This window comes from Rhea americana, unplaced genomic scaffold, assembly GCF_003343005.1.
Source record: "Rhea americana isolate MKP2758 unplaced genomic scaffold, rheAme1 scaffold_3, whole genome shotgun sequence".
Taxonomy (NCBI): Eukaryota; Metazoa; Chordata; class Aves; order Rheiformes; family Rheidae; genus Rhea; species Rhea americana.
In genome coordinates this window covers 5,001,388-5,028,015 of record NW_028186423.1, presented here as the reverse complement: position 1 = coordinate 5,028,015, position 26,628 = coordinate 5,001,388, and the positions used below count along the sequence as shown (strand labels likewise).

At 33.9% G+C, this 26,628-nt stretch overlaps 1 protein-coding gene across 1 annotated transcript in view; it reads left to right on the top strand.

Moving 5' to 3' along the window:
* Nucleotides 1-26,628, top strand: part of DIAPH3 (diaphanous related formin 3) — a 238,573-nt gene that overhangs the window by 35,975 nt on the left and 175,970 nt on the right. Inside the window, exons 6-17 of the mRNA XM_085309483.1 lie at nucleotides 3,416-3,490; nucleotides 3,602-3,671; nucleotides 4,035-4,171; nucleotides 4,650-4,755; nucleotides 19,028-19,138; nucleotides 19,566-19,684; nucleotides 19,832-19,948; nucleotides 21,097-21,215; nucleotides 21,355-21,419; nucleotides 22,059-22,163; nucleotides 24,540-24,875; nucleotides 26,101-26,215. Coding sequence (XP_085165609.1) covers nucleotides 3,416-3,490; nucleotides 3,602-3,671; nucleotides 4,035-4,171; nucleotides 4,650-4,755; nucleotides 19,028-19,138; nucleotides 19,566-19,684; nucleotides 19,832-19,948; nucleotides 21,097-21,215; nucleotides 21,355-21,419; nucleotides 22,059-22,163; nucleotides 24,540-24,875; nucleotides 26,101-26,215 — 1,475 coding nt within the window. The remainder of the gene's footprint in view (nucleotides 1-3,415; nucleotides 3,491-3,601; nucleotides 3,672-4,034; nucleotides 4,172-4,649; nucleotides 4,756-19,027; nucleotides 19,139-19,565; nucleotides 19,685-19,831; nucleotides 19,949-21,096; nucleotides 21,216-21,354; nucleotides 21,420-22,058; nucleotides 22,164-24,539; nucleotides 24,876-26,100; nucleotides 26,216-26,628) is intronic.

Here is a 26,628-nt window from a genome sequence, read left to right as displayed (position 1 = left end):
GATCAATAATAAGAATGATTTTGTGTGAGTGTGTGTGTGTGTGCGCACGCACGCATGTTTTAACATACATTCCTCCTTCAGTCCAGTATGCTTTAGGTATCTTCCTGACTAYATGCTAGTAATTTCTGTTTTATCTATGGAGTTTCTGTACAGGACACACGTTATTAGTTTACCTGCGTTCCTTCCTGTTTGTAATCATAACTCTGAAAAAAGTCAGTCTTTAGGTTTAATTTAGGCTTTATCCATCCCAGTTGAACTATAGAAGTTGGCTTTATTCTATTCTATTCTATTTACTTTACAACTTTTTTGTTTTAGTGTTCCTATTTCATCCGCTGGTTGGACACATGATTTTCTGCAACTTTTTAGTGCAAAGTAATGCAGATGAACTGCTGGTGGTTAGACATTGTTTTACTTTCTGCTTTTGGCTTGAAGAATTGTTGATGTGGGCCTTTTGTAAGGGTATTTCCCTCTATTAAGGCATTTTTATATTTGATTGTCTTATTATATGTCTTAATAATATATCTATTATATGTAATGGGTCTCATGGGAGGCAATTTACTTTGCCTTAGCCTGAATACTTCTGAGAGGGGATCTTCGAAGTTATTATTTACAAGCCATGGATACAAAAGTACTTTTTGGATAAAGTACTACTTTCCACTCTTTATTCAAAATAAAACAAAAAACTAGAGATCTTAAACTTGTATTGGTTTAACAGAAAAACTCCTTTGCTTGTTAACTGCATTGGGGTAGAAATACCAAGTATATAAAATGTGTAATAATGTAAGTTTAGAGTATTCCCTCCTCTGTTTCTGACATGATTGGATGATTTCAGGGTTTTGTGCAAGATGCTTGTTTTCTTCCCTACTTCCTCTGTCTCTCCTACCCACAAAAATAAAAGTTTTTTTTTTCTTTCTTTTTTTGACTCTGTTTTGAGGACCAAAAAAAAAAAAAAATCTTGATGTGGTAGTAATTTGGCAGCACAGGATAGTGTGAGGACAGCACAGGCTTGGAAGCACAGGCTTGAAGGATGGGACAAAATGGTGTCAGGGTAAACGAATAAGTGATGTGGAGGCCAGTTACAAGAGAACAATGTAGGTCTATACTTAAGACATTTTATACAAAAGGCAAGCTGAATTGGGCTATGATATTGTAATAGCATTGATCAGTATCAAAGTCTGGTGATCAGTATGATCTGGAGGAACAATGTATAGAAACTTGAAGTTTTAGAGCAACTAAATATAATGACACTTTGTCCTAAGTAGGTGGTGTTATTTTTGCATCTCACTTTATGTGTAAGGAAAGGATTAGAAAGCTTGGAGGTTTGTGTTAAGAGTGAATGAAAAAGAGCAAGTGCTTTYGTGCATGGAGAAATGAAAAAATCCTGGCATTTTCATCTTTGTAAGACTGATGCTTTTTATCTCTAAATTATGTTATGTGATACCTATTCTTGTTACATAGTTAACTTTGTCTACTATTCAAAGCATGCTAGAAATGTATGAAATGTGGTTGAAAACAAAGTATTGCAATCATATTTTTTGAGAGTAACTTGTTAAACTTGGTAGGTACAAAACARTTCTAGCATTATAACACTGATTTTTATCTGTGTTCGATCAAATGTAATTGTAGTAGGTGGTAGAAGTAATATTAGAAAATTGACAGTTGAGTCTAAGTCCTAAGTTTACCACAGTCTATTAAAATCTAATTATATTTCAAACGCCAATCACAGTATAACAGACAATGTGCAAGAATGTAACACTTAAAAAGATTAGCTAATTGAGATACAACATTGTGTAGTCCTGAAAGGAAGTTGGAGGAAACTGGAGGTTTCAGAAGTCAATCCATATGACATATTTCTGTTGTTTCAGTTTGTTTTGTTTATATTGGTATCAACTGTAGAAGTGCCAGCTTTCTAAATCAAAACAGGATAGAATGATTTCTATGTGGGAAAATAGAGTTAACATGACGGAAAGCACAATTATATTTAAGCATTAAAATAACAGTAGAGTGAAGCTCATTAATAAGTGAATGAGTGTATGGCCTGAGTGGATCTCTGAATTTGAGATTTGAATTGAAAAGGAGTGGTTGAGGCTTGTAAAAATACCAGAAAAGAGTCATTTAAGTAGGACTGCAGTGTCACAAAAAGTCTCTATTACTCGCCCGTGAATGCATTTCGGTCTGTATATCTAGTGAAGGATCCCAACCAGCAGAACATTAAGGTTCAGAAACAGTCTTCCAGTGTATTGGACAGTGCAAAAAAACACCAGCAAGCTAGACCTAACTAAACTTAAAAAAAACAACACATTTTAAATAGTGTTAGAGAAACTAAGTTCTTTCCCCAGGTTTATTTACAGAAATATCAGAAATGTAACAGCAGTGCACTACTCTTCTTACTAAAAATTTGTGGAGCAATCATTGTTTAACCACATATCCCCTTCTTTCTAATGATTAACAACAATTGATGTTCATTGGATACAAATATAGGAGACCTGAGGCATATGATCAGCCAGATCAGATTTTGAGTGAAAACTTAGACACATAAGTACTGAACTTAAGTCCAGCTGCTGAAAATCCACACTTGTGTTAAACTCCAGTTTAAAGGAACCTTTGTATGATATGGACAATGAGAAATAATTGATTTAAATTTAGAATTTGTTTTGTTATACATGACTAACAGTTTGCTAGACTTAGATTGTTTCAAAGTAATAATTAAAAAAAAAACCCACACAAACTATGTGTTCTATGCCCACAACAGAATCTATGTGCTGATGATGAAGACTGTGAAAAGTATTCGATCTATACACATGCTAACTCACATCTGTTCTAAATAGGGATGATTTTGCCATCAGCTAATAGACAAAAGTGTCATGCTAATTTAAAAGTGGAGAAAAAAAGAGTATGCAAGAGATATTTATTATGAATTCATTCAGACTTGTTGGTTGAAGACAATAATGAAGAGTTCTAAGGACTTTTCTTAAGTCAATAGCACGAAATGTGGATTAGTGTCTGGTAACCATTTCTACAATTCCTTTAGACATTTACCCCTTCTTAGCTGTTTAGTATTAGATTTTGACCTTAGAACCTGTTACAGTTTATAACAGAAATTTCTTCCCCTTCTTCTTTTTAAATATGGTTAAAATCAATTCTGTGCCAAAGAATTTATAATTGTTCATTCTTAAATAAACTTCCTTAATTTAATGGATATATTACACTTTTTTCTACTTCTTTATTTTCAGGTATTCTAATTGAGTCAAGGAGTGAATGGAATGTCTCAAGATCTTCTGTTTTGTAAAATGTCAATTTGGGGTTTTAAAATGATCAGTTATACTGATTTTTATCTATGCTGAAAATTTTCATTATTGCAATTACTCTTTGAAATATCAAATTTTATTATATTGTTGTTTTTCTTTCTCTCCAGCTGGGTTGAAAATTTTGGCCGGGAAGGTCTGGGACTGTTGTTGGATGTTTTGGAAAGACTGGTTGAGGCAAAACAGTAAGAACAACTTTATATAAAAATTGTCAACTTTTCTTAATATACATTCTTAATCAGAATTTAATTACTTTTTTTTTTTTTTTTTTTTTTTTTTTTTTTTAACCGATTTAGCCAGGACAAAACTGTGAAGAGGAGTCAGCATAAAGTCATACAGTGTTTGAGAGCCTTCATGAATAATAAGGTATGGGTTTTTCTTTAATAGGGAAATTCGAGTTACTACAGTTTAATCAGATAATGCATGTGATCGATGAATATAAGGCTATGCAATTTGTAGAAGTGTTATGCTGGTCAGCTCTGATTTGGAGTTTTTTCTGCTGACACTTCGTCTCTGCAAAAATACAGTTGGATAATAATGTAAACTTCTGATGCTGATGTATGCACTTATTACAAAATAAGTGATGTGTTTTAGATCACTCTGTAATTATGTTTTTTATGAAGTATTTAAAGGATTTAAATGTCATTTGAAGTACTAACTGGAAGGAAGTGGACAGTGAATATACTAAATTGGATTTCTCCCCAACCTTCCTGGCTTTTTGTTCTTTAGTATGGATTGGAGAGAATTTTGGGAGAAGAGAGAAGCCTTTTGTTGCTAACCAAAGCAATTGATCCCAGGCAAACAAACATGATGACAGACATAGTTAAACTCCTTTCTGCAATATGCATTGTTGGAGAGGAAAGCATGTAAGTACCATATATTCCCAGAAATAGTAAGATAATCTTAGGATATCCAAAATTATAGCTGTATCTAAACGAAATGCTAAAATTTCAATTTATATTTGAAAGTAGTATCTGTACTATTGTTATAGAGTCAGTTTTCAAAATCATCTTGTAATCTCTGATTTTTATTACARTCTATCAATAAAGATTTTTTTTTTKGGGGGGTATGCTGATGTACTAATTGGATGGAAAGAGTTATACAACCATTCTTTGTGATTAAATTTTTTAGCAGTATTTTAAGGTGTCTTAACCATTACTGTCAAGTCAGTTTTTCTCTACCTACAGAACTCTCCAAACAGAACAAACAGTGCTTGAATCTCCTAAGTTTGCACCCAAGAAAATGATGCATGTGACTACTTCAGCAGTATGACTCTTTGTATAACAAACAAACAAAAAAAGGATAAACATCTCTTCTGAGCGAAATATTTTAACTTTTTTATAGCCTTGAAAAAATTTTGGAAGCTGTAACAGCAGCAGCAGAGGAAAGGAATGTTGACAGATTCTCCCCTATTGTAGAAGGCCTTCAGGATAACTCAGTTCAGCTGCAAGTAAGCAAACAATTTGTGCAAATAGTTTACCTCAAGTGAAAATGAGATAAGATATTTTTCTGTCTTGTTCAAGTCTTTACAATAAAATAGCTTTACAATAAAACGCTGTTCCGAATCAGGTTCAAACTTTGGAATGTTGTTTACAATGTCTTTTAAAAATCAACTTGAAGATTCAGTGTTTAAAAATATTGAGTGTTACAGGGTTAATTTGTTGATTTCCATGTATCAAATCTTAGAAAGACTGTGAGAATAAAATTCAAAAGCATGAGTTGTATATTCAGATGCAAAAAGCATATCTCACTTCTGGTGATACCTGCTGAAGTTTCAAAATAAGAAATAATAGAAAAGCAAGAGTTTCTAGTGACTGCTTTTTGGTTTTGCTTTTTGTTTAAATCAGCAGGAAGACTGTCCCTTATGCCTACTTCCTATTTTCATAAAACTTAACCCAGAGAACGAGATCTTTCAACTCATTTTTAATTTTCATTCTGCTTAAGTTGGGATGTAGTTTAGGACTGAAAAATACAACTTTCAGTATATTTGAATGATTACTATAAATCATTTTGTAAGACTAAATACTAACTCAATTTGATTTTTCATGTAATTAAGTTAAACTGAATGTTGGTCATAATTGTCATTTTCTGTGAATGTTATGAAAAATGGCAAGATGTCTCAAGTTTGGAAGGAGTTGTTTTGTTACTCCACTTTATCATTAAATAGTCCATGTCTAGTTGGCAAAGCTGCTATTTGTTTCATCTTTCTCACAGAAAAGCTAGCAATAAAGAAATTTTTAAAGATGGAGAGTCATTTGTAGTTGAATTATGCCAGGACGAATGGGATTCTCTTTGGAAATATTACCACTCTTTTTCTAGCTTCATCTCCTTCTTAATTGATTTTATGTCTCTTCATTCTAGATTAGAGCTTCTTACTGTTACAATTACTCCTTTACTTTTCTATTTGTAGTCTGTGAATAAGTTGCTTTCTAACCCTTGAAGTAAGCTAGATAATAATTTGTAATATAATGTAATGCGTATTGTTAAAATCATTACCGAAATACTCTGTTTTCAGAAGTGCATTTTGGAATACCTTTTAAAGAAAGATCTGAGAGTAGCTAAACTAAGGTCAAAGGCAGATTAGATGACTGAGGAAGGGGACAGAAAGCAGTCTTCCAGAATAGTTATTTAAACTCAGCTACTTTGTTCTGATAAAGAGAAAGTGGACTTTTATTCCTCTTCCTATTTTACTGTGCATGGATGTCCGCACTTTTTCCTGAGCCCGAGATCTAATAGCAAGATATTTTTGAATCCTGCTGTCATAGGTGTAGCAGGAGCTAGCGACTAGAAACTGAAATAGGACAAATTCAGCTTTGAATTCCTACTCACTTTTCTAACATTAGGAAAAAACAGCCATGGTGTAATTTGTGAGGTGAAGTGATAGCTGGGGCAAGGACGATCCTGAAAATAAGATTTGCACTAATCTTAATGCTTGTTAACTCAGCATGTGTATGTGGATTTATTACACTGAGTTTTTGATATTATGTATGAATATCAAATCAAACAATTCATGGATTCTCTTGCTCCTTTTCATGTTTTTTCCCATCTTTCCTTTGAGACTTGGTGAAAATATGTAAATGCCTGTATTGCTTATTGCTCTCCAATATCAYTGGCTGTAGTCAAATTTTGTACTTGGGAATCTCAGTACTTTAGGGTCAGAATGCTTCCCATTTCCTCCCTTCCAATAAGTTATATTGGCTAGAAATGTGGGAGATGTTGTGGGATCACTTCATATGCTGTTTTATTTGTTTTTTGAAGTATATCATTCTGATATTGGTTTAATTTGGAAGATGCTGATACTGGGATAATGCACRTTTTTWTGTGTGTGTGTATATATGTGTGTCTATATATATGTATAGACACCCAAACATATGTGTGTACATAYATGTATACATATGTACATACATATATATATGTATGTATTTTCCATTTTTTCCATTTTCATTTCCATTAGTGCATTTTACTCATATTCAAAATCATTGCCTTTAGGGTCAAAAAGAAGACTTTGTATTGGCAAGGCTAGAGTGGTGCTGAATGGAGAACATAACTTTTGAGAAATGCTGTGTTTGAGCAACAGCTGGGGGACTTTGTCTAGGGCTTGGTGTAAAGTTGGAGTTGAGAGAGAGAGAGGGAGGGAGGGAGGGAGGGAGGGAGAGAGAGGAAGCTTTGCGCTTTGTAGCTGGGCTGAAAGTGACTACAGAATGAAATTGTAGACTGCAAGAAAACAAATTTCCAGAATCTCAGAGCTCTGGAATCTGCATTTCCCAGACTGGACATAAATTTCTAATAATAAGAGAACTCTACCTTTGATATTTTTGCAAGAATTGTTGCATATCTTCAATATTAATTTTAAATATATTATCTCATACATTTATCTTCTACTCTGGGAATTCTGCCTCATTTAGTTTGCAAGGTGAATGATGTTCATTTAATAAGTTCCTATTTAGTAGGATTTTTGCTCTCTATTTTAGCATCCTGGAGAGAGTAGGCAGTATAAATTTGGGCTGGCTATGAAAGCTTTTGAATGTCAGACTTTCAGAACCATGTAATTTTGGCTTACTGCTGATGGCATACAGGTTTTCTTGTATGCTTTTTATTACTTCTTACTTTGGTTGGTTACTGTGATATTAGGTTATTGTACAGTAAGTCAAAAATCTTTGACTGATCAGCCTAAAAACTGAAAATATGAAAAGTCTGATTTTTTTCAGTTTTACTTCTGTGTATTGTTTTAGTATAATCAAGAAAAGATAATTGTATGTAAAATAAATTTATTCAGAAATATGATCAGGAAAAAGACATAAAAGGTCCAAATGCTCAAATTAGTTTTAACATTGATTTAGATAGTTGAAATTTTCTTTATATTCATTGGGCAGCTTTCGCAGAATCACAGAATGTCCGAGGTTGGAAGGGACATCTAGAGATCATCTAGTGCAACCCCTCTGCACTAGTCAATCACCCCTGCTCACCCAGAGCATGCTGTCCAAGACCCTGTTCAGATGACTTTTGAATATCTGATTTAGCTCAGTTGGATAGAGCATAGTGCTAATAATGCCAAGGTTGTGGTTCAGTCCCCTACAGGCCACTCGTTTGGGGGTTGGACTAGATGATCTCCAGAGGTCCCTGCCAACCTTACCAATTCTATGATTCTATAATGATTTATAATAGTAAAACAAATTCTAGACATGGTGCTCCACATAGCTTTAATGCATCATGAGTGTATTACCTGCAGATTACTTGCGGCTGCTTTCTGTCTCCAAGGAAGGAGACTCCACAACCTCTCTGGGCAAGCTGTTCCAGTGCTCAGATACCCTCACAATAAAGAGGTTTTCTCTTGCGTTCAGAGGGAATTTCTTCTGTTTCAGGTTGTGCCAGTTGCCTCTTGTCCTGTTGCTGGGCACCACTGAGAAGAGTCTGGCCTCCTCCTTTTTACATCTCTTGTCAGATATTTATACATATTGATAATATCCCCCACCTCAGTCTTTTGTTTTCCATGCTGAACAGTCCCAGCTCTCTAAACTGGTATTTTCTCATGTGAGAGATGCTGCAGCCCCTTAATCATCTTTATAGCCTTTTTTTCTTTCTTGATATGAATAAAATTATAAACAAAATTTAAAAATAGTTTAATTCACTTAGGAGGAGACCTTTAGATTATGGGAGTGATATTTTCCCGTTTCAGAATATTGTATCTGTCTTCAGAGAATTTAAGAAGAGTTGAAAACTTCTAGAAGGTGCATTAGAGCATTTATGAAATGCATAAATTTAAACAGGGTGAATAGCACTTGTCTAACTATGCTTTATTAACTTAGAAGGGATTCAGACTCCTGAAGTTACTAGCATTTTGTTTTGAGTGTTAGACTTCTGGCTATGGTTGTGACTTTTTGGAGGCAGACATGTTGACGTGTATAGCTTTTCTCCCTTAAGTCTGTCCATAACTCCCTTTTCTGTACTGTTTCAGAAGCACATGAAAACCATTTTAAAAGCAACAGCTTAGTTTAGCTGCTGCTTCAAATAAAATAACTTAATCCAGTGAATGACTGCCATTACCCATGAAGCCTTCTTTTCCCCTTCTTTTTAAAGTAAAATAAATCATCTATAAATAGATCTTCCAGTGATCCGATCTACATCACTTGAAGGTGAACAGAGAATAACTATTTTAGATTAGCTCCTTTAAGAAACAGGCAGATACCAATATTGATAGCAGTTGAGACTGTTGGTATGAAGGTGAGAAGGCCATGTCTGATTATCTCTAAAAATTTGATCTTTCCTGTAAACCTGAACACTTTCAGACTTGCTGTTTACAGTGATGCTTGACTCTGTTGGTCTGATGCCACTGATGAGATACCTGAATTGGTATAGAAAACCTCATCTGAGCTGTTAATTGTGTGGTAATAGCATTTTATCTTTTTTAGGATTAAGCTTCAGATACTGAGTACTCTTCTGCTAGTTATGGTTTCTTTCTTACAATGCTCCGATACCTACATTTGGTATTTTGTTATCTGCTAATGTAGAAGATAACTGTCTTTAAAACTAGAAGTTCATTCCAATTGTAAAAATTGCAATAGTTGCTTTAAATACATGAATTTGATTTTATTTAGAGCATTACTCTAATGTTCCTAAAAATAGGTCATATTTCACTGTTTAACTTTTACTATATTTTATAGGGATATGGAAACTTTTTTTTKGAGTTAAGCATTTAAACACCTTTTTTTGGTAAAAAGTGATTTGCTTTTTCTGATGGCACTCAACAAATGGATACTTTTTTTTTTTTTTTTTACTTTTGACAAGGAAAATCAAGGTTCTTCATGTAAATCAACTCTAAGCTTTTATAATAGTGATACTGACCTGGTGGTTAATTTGACAGTCTTTTAATGAGACAAAATTTTACAATTGTCAGTTATTTAGCATACTTGGTTTGATTGCTTGATATATATAGGCTTGCTTTGCAACAATTCAGTTTGACACTAACAACTGACCTTTTCATTCTGAATTGACCAACATTTCTGTTACTTGAAAGTGAATATATGAGAAGCATTAGTATGATAATTTTTTGTATTTTTAATGAAAGCTCTATTTGCGTACTTTTTGCATTTGCTGAAAACAAAGGATATTCTCCCTTTCCTCTTTCATAAAACCTCAGATATTTTTGGACCATAAAAACCTCAAATATGTTTGGTTAACAGAAATTCTCTAGTTTGAAAATATAACCATTGCCAGGAATAATACTGAGGATTCTGTTTTTCTTAAAGTAAAGGAAATTTAATTTTTTTTATGTCTGTGCTTATGGTGGCAACTGAGCAAGTCCGTTACTCTAGTTATTCAAGTCATGGAAGCAGGAAATACTGTTCTTCTGACACAACCCATTTTGATGTGTTCAGGACAAACAAAAAAAATGTTGCCCAGTTCTTCTGGTAGAATTAAGTGAACACTTCTACTCTCTAGTCATCCTCTTTCATCACTGTTCCTCAAGCAAGTAGTTAAACTAATGGGAGAATGCCACAGTAGCTCCTATTTAGTTCTGGTGGCAGATTCCAGTCTCTTCTTCTCGGTTAAAACCGAGAAGAGGTACAAGGCTGCAGCAAAGGTGTAGTTCTTTCTTTGCCAAGTGAGATACTGAAACACGAGTACTCATCATGCCCATGGAAACRWGCAGTACTTGACACATGTCCTAAGAGAAGCTTTTTTGTGACAAAGGAAAAATGTATTGATAGCATTATCCTCTCAGTATTCATAATTGTTGAAGGATACCATTTCATCTTTCTTTTTCACTTGATAATATGAGAAACATAGGACAGTAGAGGGTCTGATATCTTGGTTAGATGAATTTAGTAGATGTTACAGTTCAGGCTGGTTTTAAGGCTTTCTTTTTTCATTCTAAAGTTCATTTCCAACTTCAGTTACCATCTATTAAGTTACCTTCCTATTTCAGGGGTGTCATCAATCTCTGGGAGTGATGCATCAAATATCAAGTATATKCTTCTTTTGTCTACCTTTTGGACTTGCACATTGACAGCTTCAGTTACTTCACACCTCAAAGGCTGAGGCATGAACTCATGTATGCAAGGAGAGCCATATTCTAGATGTTTGTAGAGCTACTATTTGGAGCTTTGTGCATGCTATTGTAGAGAGAGTTCAATGWAAATATCACTCTGCATTTGAATTTTTGTTCACTTAAGTTCCTTAGATTTAATTTAGTGTACGGGGTTTGTTTTTGTTTTCTTTTTTGTGACTTTAAGGAGTCTCCCCTTTTTATTCACAAATCACTTGGTAATTCTTGGTCATTCTGTACTAATGAGATCCTTTCTATAACCAGGTAGGAAACGTGATGAAGTAGACCAAAGTTCACCTTATCTAAATGCAGACTGATAGTCTTAATGTTCAGATACTTTTGACTGATGTAAATACACATGTGTGTGGATAGTACATATCAAGTCATTATTAAAATGCATATTTTTTTGTTATCAGAAAGGGGAAATAGTTGTTGAACATCAATATGGTGTCTCTACCAAAGCCAAATCTAAGTTAATTACTGGCAAGCAAGACGTAACTAAATCTACATGACCTTTTTACAGCCTTTTCTACAACTGCATACCCTTGTAGTAACAGCGATAAAAGTGGAGTAGAAAATCATACTGCAGTTTGCTTACTCAAATGGAGAAGATATGCCATACGATGATACTTTCCTACATAGTTAGCACTGAAAATTTTGTGTATGTAAGTAAAAGCTGCTCTAACTACTGAGACGTACCTGACCTTTTCCACTAGAAAAGGACCAGGTATATTTTATCTTGTCTTCAGCTGTGAAGAATGCCAATTTAAAGTACAGGCAATGAAATCTAATTCTCAAACCGTATGCTGTAGGTTGAGAGACATCATAGTCATAGATTCATGGAGGGAAACCAGGCATAGAATTTCAAGCTGTTGCATCTTCTGTAACAGAACATATGTAATCTCATTGATCCAGGTGCTTATGGAGRATATCATTTTAAAAATGTTGACTATTCTAGCGAATTTTGTCATCTATGCAAAATTCTTCTCTGTCTAGAAGTTATATATACACAGTTTCCTTTCTGTGTTTTTGTGTCCATCTCAGAGATGAACATGCAGGTATTCTAGATTTCCCCACCAAGTGACAGCAAAAGGTTAAAGAATATTCCAGATGGAATATACTCTTAGACCTGAAAGCTCTCTGAAGACTAAAATGGTGGACTATATTCAGCTGTAGTCCTTTAGGGATGGAGAAGGGAAGGAAACATTTAACCAGACTGCCAGGGGAAGCGAAAGATTTGCTCTTGGCTTTTTCATGAAGAGAGGAAAATACCTCTGCATGCCCATTCTCAACAGCAGGATACTCTCAAGATGTAATTACTGTCTGGATTAGGGTGTTCCTCAGAAAGACTACTTAAAAATTGCAGTCTTTGGCACCACAATATAACTTTTAAAGAGACATCAGAGAGCTGGCTATTACCATGTGTCCTTCACTATTAGAAATAATAATAACTTCACTTCTTTAGGCATCTTCTCAAGAGCAGACTGCTAGATTCTCGTAGAATCTACAACTTTTGAATTGGTTTTGGTTAAGGAACATAATGACCATCCAGTCCATTTTGGAAAGCGTTCAAAACAATGTTTGAAATTTCACAGTATGTATTCTGTTACAAAAAAGGGATCAGATACTTTTTTTTTTTAACGTGAGAAACATTAACATGTTTCTCCAAAAGTTTAAATGCTGAGTGAGTACCTGCAAAAGTGTTTGTGCCCTTCATATAATAAGGAAAATGAATTTGTTTTATTAATCTGCAGAATGCTTGTTGCCATATCTCTAGGATCTTTGCATTACAGATATTTAGTTTGTGGTAGGTCTAACTACTATCAATTTGAGATTCATTCTAGTGTTTAGCTTTCTTCAGAGCCTCTCTTCACTTGTCATATACTGAATATACTAGAAGCATGTTGCTGCTGCTGCTGCTGTTTTCCTTTCTTCTGTTCAATGACTGACACAAAGGATGATACTGTTTGCAAGGCAGTGAATTTCAGGACTGTTGCTTTAATTCTAAGCTCTTGGAGTCTTGTACCGAATGTTCAAAAATCATGTTTAGTTTCTACTCTGGAATTAAAATTCATTAGAACAACATACTTTAGCTGGGGCATGCATCTGTTAGTGTTTTTTCATGTTCTGAAATCCATAGCTCATGTAAATTCTCATTATTGTGTATCACAGAAATTTGTTGACCTTTCAGTGATATGTAGCAGTGTGTGTTTTCACTATCCTCGTTAGACTTAGTTGAAATACTTCTAGCCTTGAATGTGATGTCTGGCTCTAACTGACATAAGGATCTCTGTTTTAGAATATGTGTGCAAAACTGCTTGTTGGTGAAAAGACTTGAATAATGTTTGCAAAGGATATCTCTTCCACCTCCTAAAGCCAATATGGTGTGTTTTTAAGTTGAGGAGCCTACCTGAAAAGACTTCAACTTAAGTTATCTTTCAATAAYGTGTAGTATGGGTGCTGCTTCTCAGATAGGTTTGTTACAGCCTTTTTTGTGCATCACAGATCACTCTTCAGATTTCTAGCGATAATACTATTTTCTGCGTCAGCTTTCAGGGTTGTGCAGAACCGCCTCTCATCCCCGGGCTCTTGGATGAAGCTGCTACCTTTAGAAACTGGTTCATAGAAGACYTTGTTCACTTGTCTTGAAATCTTTTGATAACAGATTCTGAACATTAGTAGACAGCTGCAGTCATTTCAAGCTGTTAGGATTCTCAGCTCTCCAGGAGAGAGGAGATATTTTAGTAGCAATCTTCATGTTTTTTAGCATCCTAGAAATGAAACTTCTTTATTTCATAGTGTAAAAGGATTTTTTTTTCTTTTTCCTCCCCTCAAAGTATTTTCGATATCTGGGTCAATTTAGGATGTATTCATGCAACCATGATCAAAAAACCCTAATATATGCTTCTCTTTTCCTGCACCTTTCTTTCTGAATTCTTAGTTATTCTTAGTGAGGCCTTACCCCACTCCTCTTCTTTCTAATGGAGAAGGCCGCTGAAATTTTGACTGCATGCTTTGTTCTCAAAAGTGATCTTTTCTATTGCTACTACTTCCACCAAGAAAGTAGATGTGAGGGATAGATTCTGAATGTATTGTTACAGATATATTAACTTTCATTACTTGCCCAGAATTTTTGCTCACAATGATTTCTGACTTCTTTGGAAGCTGACTTACCTGTCTGCCCAAAACCTCATGCTCCCTCAACAGAAGTAACTCTTCATATTTTGAAGATGACATCTTTTTCATATAGGCATGACCTTACCTCCTTGTGTCCATGACTGAAAAAGTCAAGACTGTCAGACTGCTTGTAGAATCTTATCAAAGGTAACTCAATGTGAAAAAATGCTATTGAATTGTCACTTCAGGTACACTTATCTGGCATGCAAGCAACGACTGTCTCCTGTGACTGCTGTGTTCCAAGAGCTTACATTTATAGAGCTGTCAATGAAAGTGTCATTTGTATTTTCAGCCAGTGTTATATACTTTGAGAATTGTCAAGGAGTGATGTTGCGTTTCGGATAACGGTCCGATTTCTCCTTMATTAGGGATATTGGAGATGAGTATGAGTGGATGCTCCGTGGAATTGTGTGTAGTATGGACATAGTGGACAAAACAAACACTTGTAGAAGAGTAGAAAATTACTTCTCTATAGCTCTACCTTTCTCCCTTTAGACRTTCTTTCTACTCTCTGGACTTGTTGGTTTACTCTTTGGTCTGCCCCTTTGTTAGCAGCATTAGAGATTGGGCTGGCGAACTTGGAAGGCTTGCTTGTGCTTTGTKCTGATAGACTCTGTGAGTAGGTAGTGAATGTAGTAGGAGACACCTTATTTCAACAGTTTCCTGATGAACAAAGCTAAAGTAAAATCCCATCTTTGGAATTTTGGAGGTTCAATATGTTTGATCTCTTTCAATGGAAGAAATTATGGTATCTGTTATTTCTGCTGTATTTCTTTAATTAGTAACCACCCTCTAGAAGCATGGAGCAAATTTATGAGACTGTTATATCTGGAAATTTAATAATTGTAAATACTGATCTGTATTTGAGTTTATTTCTGAAGTGCTAAGCAGATATATCACTATTTTAAGATGTGGAGTTCATAATTTAGCCTTTTCTAAAGAAAAGACACATACCTCCATCTTTTTAATAATAATAATAATAATAAAAAAAGATGACTGATCGAAGTCTGATGTCCTTGTTAAATTTGGCATTCTGTATTTACAAGGGAGGTTTTGTATGACTTTTTTCCTTTTCCTTTTCCTTTTCTTTTTTTCCTTTTCTTTTTTCCTTTTCTTTTTCTTTTTTTTTTTGTGTTTTTCATCTGTCCTGCTTCTGATTAATGGAAATGATAATCCAGTATTAATATAACAACAGTGGCAACTACAGTATACTGATCTAAAGTCTCTCTGCTGAACATAAGATGTTCCTCAGRTCTCACTTTAACTTCTGGACCTTCGTAAACTTTGTTCACTTACTTTTCATTCTTGATTGTATAGTTTTGAGGCATTTTTGTGCCTTATTGAACARTTAGACACAGATGGAACTCAAGTACAGCACTAGGGGCAAACAAGCTTTCTAAATAACCTGCAAATCTTATATCTTCAGCAAAATAAAATGCTACAAGTAGGATTTAGCTTGCAAGTAAGCCAACTATGACTCCATTAAGCATGTGGGAAGTCAAAATTCTCATATAGCCCAGGGAACTTTGAGGCTCAATTTACTTGTCCATACATGAATATCTGTCATTTCAGATGCATTTTTTTATAAATATGAAAAGTATCTAGAGTTCTGACAGATATGACTGAGATCATTTAGGAAGTTCTCCCTCCTCTGGACCCATATTTGGAAGCTAGGTGGGATAAAACAGCTGTAATGGTACTACATGCTCATTTTTAAGCTAGTGAATTGAGCTCCTGGTCAGGAGTTGAGTTCTTTTTTGTACCTTATGCAGACACTGCTAATTGTTCTAAACTTGCTGCTTCTGTATTGACTTACCTTCAGACGTAAGATATTATTAATGTGTTTCTTCCAACTACAAGTTTTAGAGTAGCAGAAAGTTTCTTTACTCTTTAATCTGCCCTGAGTAGTTGGTTAASACTGGCTTTTAATAAGCCACTGTGATGTTGTTCGTCAAACTTAAAGGGAGCATTTCTTGTCTTTTTCCTGTTTTTTATGTATTCCCCAAAACTCAACTTAACTTTCAATATTTCTAGTATTACTAAAATGTTCACAAATTTCACATTACGATAATGTATGAGTTAAGTATTGTATACTAACTGTTGCATATTATATTTTTTTAGTTTAATGAAGCAAAGATAGATATAAGCAAGACACTGCTTAGACTTGTTTACTTCAACTTGTGCAACTTTTTCTCACTCTGCTTTTTGTAGACTTGTCTTTGGAGTTTTCACTATCGATTTATCTTCTTATTCCTGTACGAATAGTTCATTAACACAATCCAGTTAATCTTTTTCTTGTTTATCCCACAAAACCCCAAATATATTCTGGTTATAATCAGCCTTGCAAATTCCTGCGTGACTGAATTTGACTCAAATACTAGAATAACAGTAGTTTGAAAATGATACAGCTCTTGCTTTTCATGGTGGTATCTTGTCTCTGTTCTATATGAACAGCACATGCACATGTACCTTGTTGATATGGCAAATTAAAAAAAATAGCAAATATTTTAGCAGCAATTACATCTGTAGACATCCTTGCTTCTACATTGTATTGCTCCAGTAAAGACAAAACTGTAGTTTGCTCTTAATCAGGATTTTCAGTGTAGCATATGGTGTTCAGTCTCTAATTGCATCTTTGTTGATGGCTTAAATGAAATGATATGCCAGATGCTGATTTCTTGCTTAGCTGTCCATTCTTTCTAGTAACACTTTGTGCATCCTATCAGTGACAAGGCTTCTTGTTCTAAGAGATCAAGCAACGAGAGTTTCGCTTCCTTTAAAATATTCCTGTAACCTTGAAGTATTGGACTTGATATACATTTAATAYTGAGCGTATGACAGTGCTGTGCAGTGAAGTCTCTAATCAATGAAATACCTCACTAATGTTAACAGGAATATGCGTGTTTGGGCTGGAGTCTGTTTATAGACTGAACTACTGGATTTGAATGGCAGAGCTAATTGAATCAAGAAAACAAAATTGAATGAGAGAGTCAATATTCTAGAGAGAAGAAACAAAAAATGAAGATAGGGTAACAAATCTTAGCTAAATAAGCCAAGTAAAAGTTAGAGGCAGTATAATTTTTGTAAAGTAGACCCAGCCTAAAACAAATACAGAAAAGTTTAAAGATAAAGAATATAGCCCTAATTTAGTGCATAAGAGAGTGTCTTCTGTAAGTCACTTCTGCACTGAATTTTAACTGTTTAGGTTGCCTGTATGCTGCACCATTTGTTGGATCTAAGTTACAGACCAGGCTAACCAGATTTTCCAACAATTTGTTGCACAGCGACTTTGTGCAGTTTGTAGGCCTAAGGAAGACACCTTATATTCAAAGCCAATAATGTAGTCTAACTAAAGTCTTAACAGTCTAGAATTATTATGTATGGGTCTCTCCTGTTATTCCATGCCTGTGCTCCTCTATGCTGCATTTTTGTTTAGGGTAATATTGCTATCTATTAGTTATAGAAGCTTATATAACACAGACTTGTACAAGCTAAGCAAAATCTAAAATAAGTGGGGTATTAGTCATTGATTTATTAGACAATTGCTGTTGAGGCTAAATAAGCCAAAACGGAGGTCCAGGCAGGTTAAGCCAAGTCTCAGCAAAACCTGACAAGTCCACAAGCCTGTGTTGTTAGCTTGATACAAAGCCTATAGCCTGTTACTAGTAAAAATAACACCACTACTAAGACATTTTATTAGTCCTACAGTTTCTCTAGAACACTACTTTTTTTTTTTTTTTGGGGGGGGGAGGGAGAAAGGAGGAGGGAAGAGGGAAGTGATGTATTAATTTTTAGATAGATTTAGCAAGTTGTCCTTCAAACTTTTTTCTTTTTTCAGTCTACCTTACCTCAATTTTGTGTTTGACTGAAGTCTCCCCACACCCCAGTTTCAGTTCATTTAGGTTTTGTAGCTAGAATAATTATTATTCTAAGACTAGAGTAAGTTACAGAAGTCTGTCTTGTCATTTTTAGCCTGYTTTGTGCTGTTGATGTCAATAAAATAAAAGTAATCTTTTTCTTCATTATTATTATTATCTGAATCTGGGTACTTGCATGTACTGAGCCTCATAGCAATTTTGAAGGAATAGAACTGAATTTCAGTTCTTCGTTCATGTAAGGGGAAGGAGAGAAGCTTACCCCTCCTACTGTTACTGTTTTAAAGTTTTTTGACACCAGATATGTTGTATGACAGAGCTGCATAACAATAGATGCAGTCATGGTAGATTTTAACAGCTGAACTAGGTTCTASCTGAGCTGGAGTTTTAGACCTAGAGAAGAAGACTGTGGTCCCTTTTGGTAGATTTTTCTGGTGAATGTAACAGACAAAATTTGCCTAACAAAAATGGTGACCCATGTTGTGGTTTAAGACCAAATTACTGTGGAAACAAAGCAGATTTTGATACCTAAATACTTTAAATCACAGATCTCTGCAATTTTATGAATTTCTGCACCATAATTGTCTTCGTGTTTGCCTTTTAGCTGAAATACTGGTTYCCATCGAGTATTCTATGAAAATCAGTACTTTGAGAGTCTGCAATTCTGAAGAAAATAATAAAAAAGCCCATTCCGTTCTTTAGTTTTAGTTTAGTTTAATCAGCRTTTTATCATCTAATATTTTTCATTATACACAGACTTTAGCCTCTACCATTTTTATTATGTCACTAACTTTTTATATTTATGTATAAATAACTATATATTTACACTTTATTTTTTAAATTATGTTTATGTTTAATTATGCTTTTCGAGGTGTTCTACTATGTACTGAATGAACTTGGTATTTTCATTAAATGGCAAAATTTACTTTCTAAGGAAACTTTATGATTAGTGTTWAGTATCTACAACTCGTGGCTGATAAGTTTAAGTATCTTAATTACAAGATTACAATGGTGTGATAATTACATAGAACTTAATGTGGAATGCTCTTCAAGTAGTTCATTATGTTCTTTTAACTGTACTGAAAACTAAGAAATACAATAGTTGAATTTTTCCTCCGTTGTAGGTAGCTTGTATGCAGCTCATCAATGCTCTTGTTACATCTCCTGATGATTTGGATTTTAGGCTTCACATCAGAAAYGAATTTATGCGCAGTGGATTGAAAGAGATATTGCCAGTAAGTGTCTCCTAGTCTCTATTTGCATTACTGTTTAAATTATTGTGCTATTTAAGCTTGTGAGGAGGAATGGGAGCAAATTCTAATAAATTATTCCCAGAGGCAGTTTGTGAGTRTGAGCAGTTGGATATGAGAATCAGTCTTAAAATAAGAATGAAAAGATGAGGAATGTTCTCTGAAGTTTATGCTGAATTCTCAACCTTTTAAGACTCTAATGATTGAGAATGTGCAGCAGAATATTGTGTAGATGCTAGTTAAACCATGTTGAAGCCATATTTGGCTTTTGAATATTTAATTTAACCTGTATGTTCTTGTAATTTTAAACTTTAAAATAATGTAGACTTATAGAAGCTATTAAAAAGGTAAGCTTTATTTACATACAGAAACTCTAGTTTTTGCCAGCCTTTCTACTGTTTCTTCTTTGCAGCAATTGAAATGTATAAAGAATGAAGCTCTGGATATTCAGCTGAAAGTGTTCAATGAGCATAAGGAAGAGGACATGATTGAGTTCTCTCATCGTTTAGAAGATATTAGATCTGAACTAGAATATCCTTTCTGGTATTGGCAAGAGAAATATTTATGAATAGTGTATATAATGAACATTTTTATAATATAATTTTTGTTTTAAAAAGTTACCAATCAACACTTAATTGAAATTTTTTTTTCTTATTTAATTTTCCTTAACACTTTTACTGAAGTAAATGATGTTTACAACATGGTGTGGAATACAGTTAAAGACACTAGTGCGGAAGGATATTTTCTTTCTATTCTTCAACATCTTTTGCTGATAAGAAATGATTATTTTGTACGGTATGTTTAACGGTAAATGTTAATTGTGAATCTGGTTATTGTATAGTCATTAATGGAATATTTATTCTACCAAATTTAATGACAAATACAGTTTAGCATTTTTCTATGCAGACTGCAATTCATAAATATCCCTTTTGTAAAAACCCTCAAATCTCTGAATAAATGAGCTGTACATCTTTGTCTCTCCTGCTTAGAATACAATTATATATAAATCTAGAATACTGTTGAGATCTGAAGTTATTAACTGCCAGGGTAAAGTATAACAGATTAAAAGTCCTGTCCTGATCTRTTGCGGCAGTAGCGTTGCAATCTTGTGACATATATGAGACAAAAGGCAGAAATAAGTATGTACAGAAGTGGATTTCATTATGCAAATCTGAACACGTTTAATTTAGGGTTAGTTGTTCTGTTGGGAATAGCATATCCTCTACATGTCATAATTTGATGTGAACATGTTAGAGACACTAAAATTTATCAGATAAATTTTAGGGCAATATTTAATGTTGTATGTTTGAAGCTGACATGCTTTTTATTCAAAAAGCTACTTGCGTCCTGTTTGAAGAGGCACTGGGGCAACCAGCTATAAACTGGAGAGAGAGGAAAAGCAAGCTGTTTTTTTTTTTTTTTTTTTTAAGTGTTTACCTGAAAGGGATACATTTGTATGAGACCTTTTTCACATGGAATGGTTTGAATTCATATTTCTCATGTTCTGGACAGGTGACCCAGTTGTCATAGTATTGGGCATTTTTGAGCAGTGCTTTTCATTCCTCTTAGTGAAGCAGAGCTGCAATGCATCCATGGTTGAAATAGACACAAAAGCAGATCAAGCTAAAGGGAGAGCCTAAGAGACTTTCTATCAGGAGGAAGCAGGAAGGAGTTTTCTTTCTATCGTTCCTTAAAAGAATAGATGCAGAATTTACTATATAAGAATAGTTTATCAATAGGTTCACTGTTTTTTAAGGCTTCAACTAAACCATTAGATACTACCAGATATATTTGTCCTTCACTAAAATCAAATGAGACATTTGATTTCTTTCTAWCTATCATTCTGTGGAAAAAAGTAATTCCAAATATTTTGGTCTTACTGTATTCATAGACTGGATTTTAAGTATATGCTAGTAAATAAATGATCTTACCTCTGTCTTTAGTCCACAGTATTTCAAATTAATTGAAGAGTGTGTGTCCCAGATAGTGTTGCATCGAAGTGGAACAGACCCAGATTTCGCATATCGTAAAAGATTAGATATAAATTTCAGTCACTTAGTAGGTAAGTACTGCTTGGAAATGATTATGGTATCATTTTTTTTTGGTATAGTCCAAAAACCAAGTTAAAGTTATGTATGTGATTAAGAATCTTGTGTTCCTTTGCATGTGTGAGAATATGTTTGTTTGTTTATTTTTTAAAGATATTTGTGTAGATAAAGCAAGATTAGAAGAATGTGAAGAGAGGGCTTCAGAACTTTCCAGAAAAGTAAGTAATTCTGAAGTTCTGTGATCAGAAGATGGACACGGAGGATTACAGAACAGCTTCATGAATAGTCTAACTGAAAATAGGGTAGCTTTTAACTTCAAAATCCTGTAATCACTTATGTATTAGTAGAAAGTTGGATGTTTCTTCTGCCTGCTGGGAAGCAGAGAAAATTGATGTGAAGTAGTTACTATAAATAGAAGGTCTTTCTGCTATTTATTTTGACGTTTCATATACAAATCTGTTAAAAGTCAACTGAGTGCTTGCACTGAATAGTTTTTATCAGATTCTTCAACAAGATTAGCAGTGAGGAAAAATAAGTATTAGCTCATTTGTATTTACAGACTCTATATTACAGAAGTTATTGTTTTAATTTAGACTTCTCTATACAATTCCAACTCAAATTTTCTTAATGACTTCATGCCACTTCGTAAAGACTTATAAGTTGATGGAGATGGTACTTTATTCACCCTCAGTGGATACATGGGGAAGTTAAAGTAGAATGGCAAATACAGTGTATATCCTTAGTTTTGTTATGTGTGAGTTTAATAGTAAGAATAAAATGAAATGTGAAATTGGAATCTAGAGAAACTACATAAAACTAGCAGGTTGCAACAATTTCTTTTTTCTTTTCCTTCTAAGTTTGAAAAAGATTTTATAGTTCATCAGGAGACTCAGGCCCTACTACAAAAAAAAGAAGAACGAATCAGTGAACTTGAAGCAGAATTACAGGCTTTTAAATCACAGGTATAAGATAGTTTAAAGAATGTATCAATATTGTTGTTGAAACAAATTTCACTTGGTACATTTTGCATATTCGAATAGTACATTGATGTTTTTTTGAAAAAGAATCTTCTTATCTATTATTACTGACTGTTAGTTTCCTTTTTTCTGTGTTTTTTACAAAGAATTGTAGTGTGACATTAATTAGCTCTTTGAGTTCCCCGTTGATCCTTCTTGTGCCTGAGCTCTGTTAATTAAACTAGTTTCTTATGTTTCATTTGGGTTTTGCTTTCAGTGTCATGTATTTCAAAAGTAATTAACCACATAGGGTAATAAGTCTTATGCTCTTAGATTAGCATTCATCACTGTGATCTTTATCCCTCCACAGGAAAATATTCGTTATAWAGTTTGCTTTGCTGAAGCCTTACCATGGATATCCAGCAGTGAAATAAATAACCTGTGGCTGGATAAGAATATTTCCTGATAATTTTTCAATTTTCAAGCTTTAATAGATACTTTAAAATATGATGGAGAGAAGAAATTGAGATTTTAAGGGATACTTCAGATAACTAGTAACTGCTTCAGCTCTAAGATCTGTATAAGGAGACTGACCAAATGATTTTTCCTGTGCCTTACAGCAGATATAAGAGGCACAATCTAAAAATGACTAAAAAAAGACAGCACTGAGAAACATGTATAAGGAGATAATGAACGATGTGTTTTGATCGTACTTTTTTTTTWAAAAAGATTATGTAATTTTTTTAATAAGTAAATTAGTTCAACTCTGTTTATGTAATGTATAAAAATGTCATTCTGATTCAGGTTTCTGGTGAGAATTTACTGTTAATGTCAGAATCTATCTTTAAAAAAAAGACAATTGCAAAACTTGTTGCTTCTCCAAAATGTTTTCTTATTGACAGCTTTATATCATACATGAAGAAAATAGTTTTATATGCATTTCCTGAAAAACCTGTTTAAATACTCATTTTTTGGCAAGCAAAATAGCTTTTTCTCTCCTGTTTTCTCCTGMTCCTATCTCTTTATGGAGATAGACAGCACAATATATGGTTATACTCACAAATGATTATATCATGAATTTCCTATAATTAATATTTCTTGGAACACATTATAAATATCAAATAATTCATTACTTCAATTTAGTACTCATACCCTTTTAAATCTATCCAAAAAGTAATGTTTTGTTTTCCATTTGGCATCAGTTTTTATTTAGCATTACTATTTCTGCGTGTTATGACCATATTTTTCCTGATCTCATTCCTCTTTTATTGTTCTGTATTATTTGGTGTTTATTCATATTAATTATCTTTCATTTATTAGAACTTAATTGTTCAGTGCCTGCTTGTAAGTATAAAAAATACATCTGTTCAGCAATTCAAAAAACTAATACTGTTGTGYCTTTATTTATATTCTTTGATATTCAGTTATTTCCTTTTTACAATACTTCAGTCCTTTGGTTAACATATTCTCTTCCATTTTTCAAAAATTAAATGGACTATTCCAATTTGTTGAATAAGTTGATATTATCACTAGTAGATAAATATTTATTACCTATCTATCTATTTACTTTTTATTTGTTGAGTCCTATTTAATAATATTTGAAAGCCTATGAYAGAAGTTCAAACAGCAGAAATGAATATATGTTTTTAGGCTTATAGAAGTGCAATTTAAAAAGACCCATCTCTATACAGCACAGATCTTCACCATCTAAAATAATAAATCAATGGAGTATCTTAAAAATTATTAATATAGTTGTCAAAACTGCTTGATTAAGTACTATAGAATATTGTGCAGTTGCAGCATTTCTTATCGACTTTGTTATAAAAGGTAAGGTTTCCTGATTTAAAAAAAATAACAGCTATTAGTTTTATGTGTCTGCAGACATAAGGCAGCACTATATATATTAAGCCTGCTTTTTTCATAATTCCTTTGCCCTTTTAATTTTGCAGAAAGAGAATACTCCTTTATAGCAAAATATCTATTCTTTAGCGCTGTTTGTTTGTTTGTTTATGTGGTGGCTCCAAAAGCAAATTACTAATCTAGTCAGATTCTGTTACTTATTCTGGATTACTAAATCCTGGTGATACTTCCCTGWTCTGTAAGGCAAGCGAGAATATTGGAGACTTTAATGTTATTTTTTAATATGAGCTAAACTCTGGTAGTCTAGATAAACTTTCATCAAGATACCTATCAGAGACCTTTTAGATCATGATCAGTGAAATATGACAAGTGGGTTATAACATTTCAGTTTTTCATTTTTTACATGCATCTTGTRGTCTGAATGTCCATTTAGAATATAGAGACTTTCAATTAGCTACAGGTGTTGTGACATCTTGTTTATTAAAAGTTATGAATATGAATAAGAATATTTTTAATTATCAGTATGGCTCCTTGCCACCTGGATTTCTAACATCAACACGTGGAGATGCATCCATCACTGCACTGGAAGTTACAGGACCACACCAGTTGCCTCCACCTCCTCCACCACTGCCTTCTAATGGAGCAATCCCACCACCACCTCCTCCTCCTCCTCCTCTTCCACCATCTTTAAATGGCTTGGGAATTCCTCCAGTTTTTGGTGCTCCTACACCACCACCACCTCCACCAGGCCTGCCTGGAGCACAGTGGTCTCCACCTCCACATGCTTTGCCATTTGGCCTGAAGCCTAAAAAAGAATTCAGGCCTGAGGTTACCATGAAAAGACTAAACTGGTCCAAGGTAAGCCTGATTAATGGAAAATTTCTGATATAAAATCTAACATAGAGCTTAGTCTTATTTCTGACAACATTTACCCTATCTTGAGCAATTGATAAATTAGTTAAAATTATGTAAGAACTCATATGAAGACTTTGTGTCTTAGATTAGTTATTGCTTTTTGAAAATTACATTGCACTGGGCAGATAATCTGTTGATTGTCTGAGATATCTAGATAAGTCAGTTCTGGTCAAGAAATAATACAATCCTGATACTCCCTTGCTTCCTCGGTCCTGCTGCATCTGGTCTTACAGTAAACTGCTTACATTGGATCAGTCACTGCACTGTACYGATGGTTTCAAGAGAAGTGTCTTACATCTATACAACTTCCCACTCTGGATTGTTGGAAGAAGCACTGCAGGTCTCTATTTGTCCTCTGTATTGATGTACTCATATACATTTAATGCTTAAAAAGTATAGATAGAATTAGGTAGAATCGTAGAATCACAGAACCAGTAAGGTTGGAAGGGACCTCTGGAGATCATCTAGTCCAACTCCCCCTGCTCAAGCAGGGTCCCTTAGAGCGTGTTAGACAGGGTTGTATTCAGGCAGGCTTTGAATATCTCCAGAGAAGGAGACTCCACAACCTCTCTGGGCAACCTGCTCCAGTGCTCTGTCACTCTCACAGTGAAGAAAGTGTCCATCTATTTTTTTCCTCTCTGGAACACTCAGTTGAGTTTTGGAAACTATAGCTATTTAGCACAGAATAAATCAATTTAAAGAGCTTGAGTTTTATGAAGCAATCAAAGACTATTTTTTTTTAAAAAAATATAGTTTTTAGTTGAACCAGATGTGTTTAGATTATTTAAAACTTGCTCAAGTTTAAAATCTAGACCAAAAATAGTTTGCTGTATTTAGACCTTAGGTAACAGAGTATATTTTCAGTACTGCTTTATAGTCTCAGAATCATTTTGTCTAAAAGTATTTACTATAAGCTTTATTATCTTGAATCAGAAGCATTTTACTAATTCTAAAGATGAATTACGTACTTGTACCAATACTRCTTGTACTTCACATGTTTTACAGATCTCTGAAATATTTCCTTTACTCTAGTTTCTAGTTAATCAGGTTTCACAGATTTATTTTGAAAATTAAAAGTTGTGTCAATGTAAAAATATTCAGAACTCTGTGTTAATATATAGCCTTAAAAATGTAATTAATAAATGTTTGTTCTATTTCTTACTTGTAGATCAGACCTCAGGAAATGACAGAATCCTGTTTTTGGGTTAAGGCAGAAGAGGACAAATATGAGAATGCTGACGTGCTTTGCAAATTGGAACTTACATTTTGTTGTCAAAAGAAGGGTAAGTAACTAATTGCTTTAATTTTCAGCTTTTAGAGGTGTCTTAAATACTACATGAAAGACCTCTGTATATAACATTAATGTTCTAGTTTTTGAAAGGAATGTGTAGGGAAAAAATGAAAATCCCTGAACTGCTTTTTAAAAAAAAAAGTTCAACTCTTTTACTCACCAAGCAATAACAATCATGTGACTTATAAGGAAAATCTTATCAAAAGGTCAAGAATGTGTCTTGGTGGTTCAGACATTTTATTTGGTCATATTTGAAAAATCATTTATAAAATGTTGATGGAGTAACTTAATAAAATACTATGATCCAGTCTAGAGTTCAGAAGGTGATACGTTTATCCTCAGAATACATAAGCTCGCTGATGTGCTTTGATTCCTTGGAGGAGAATAGCCTTTATAATGAGAATT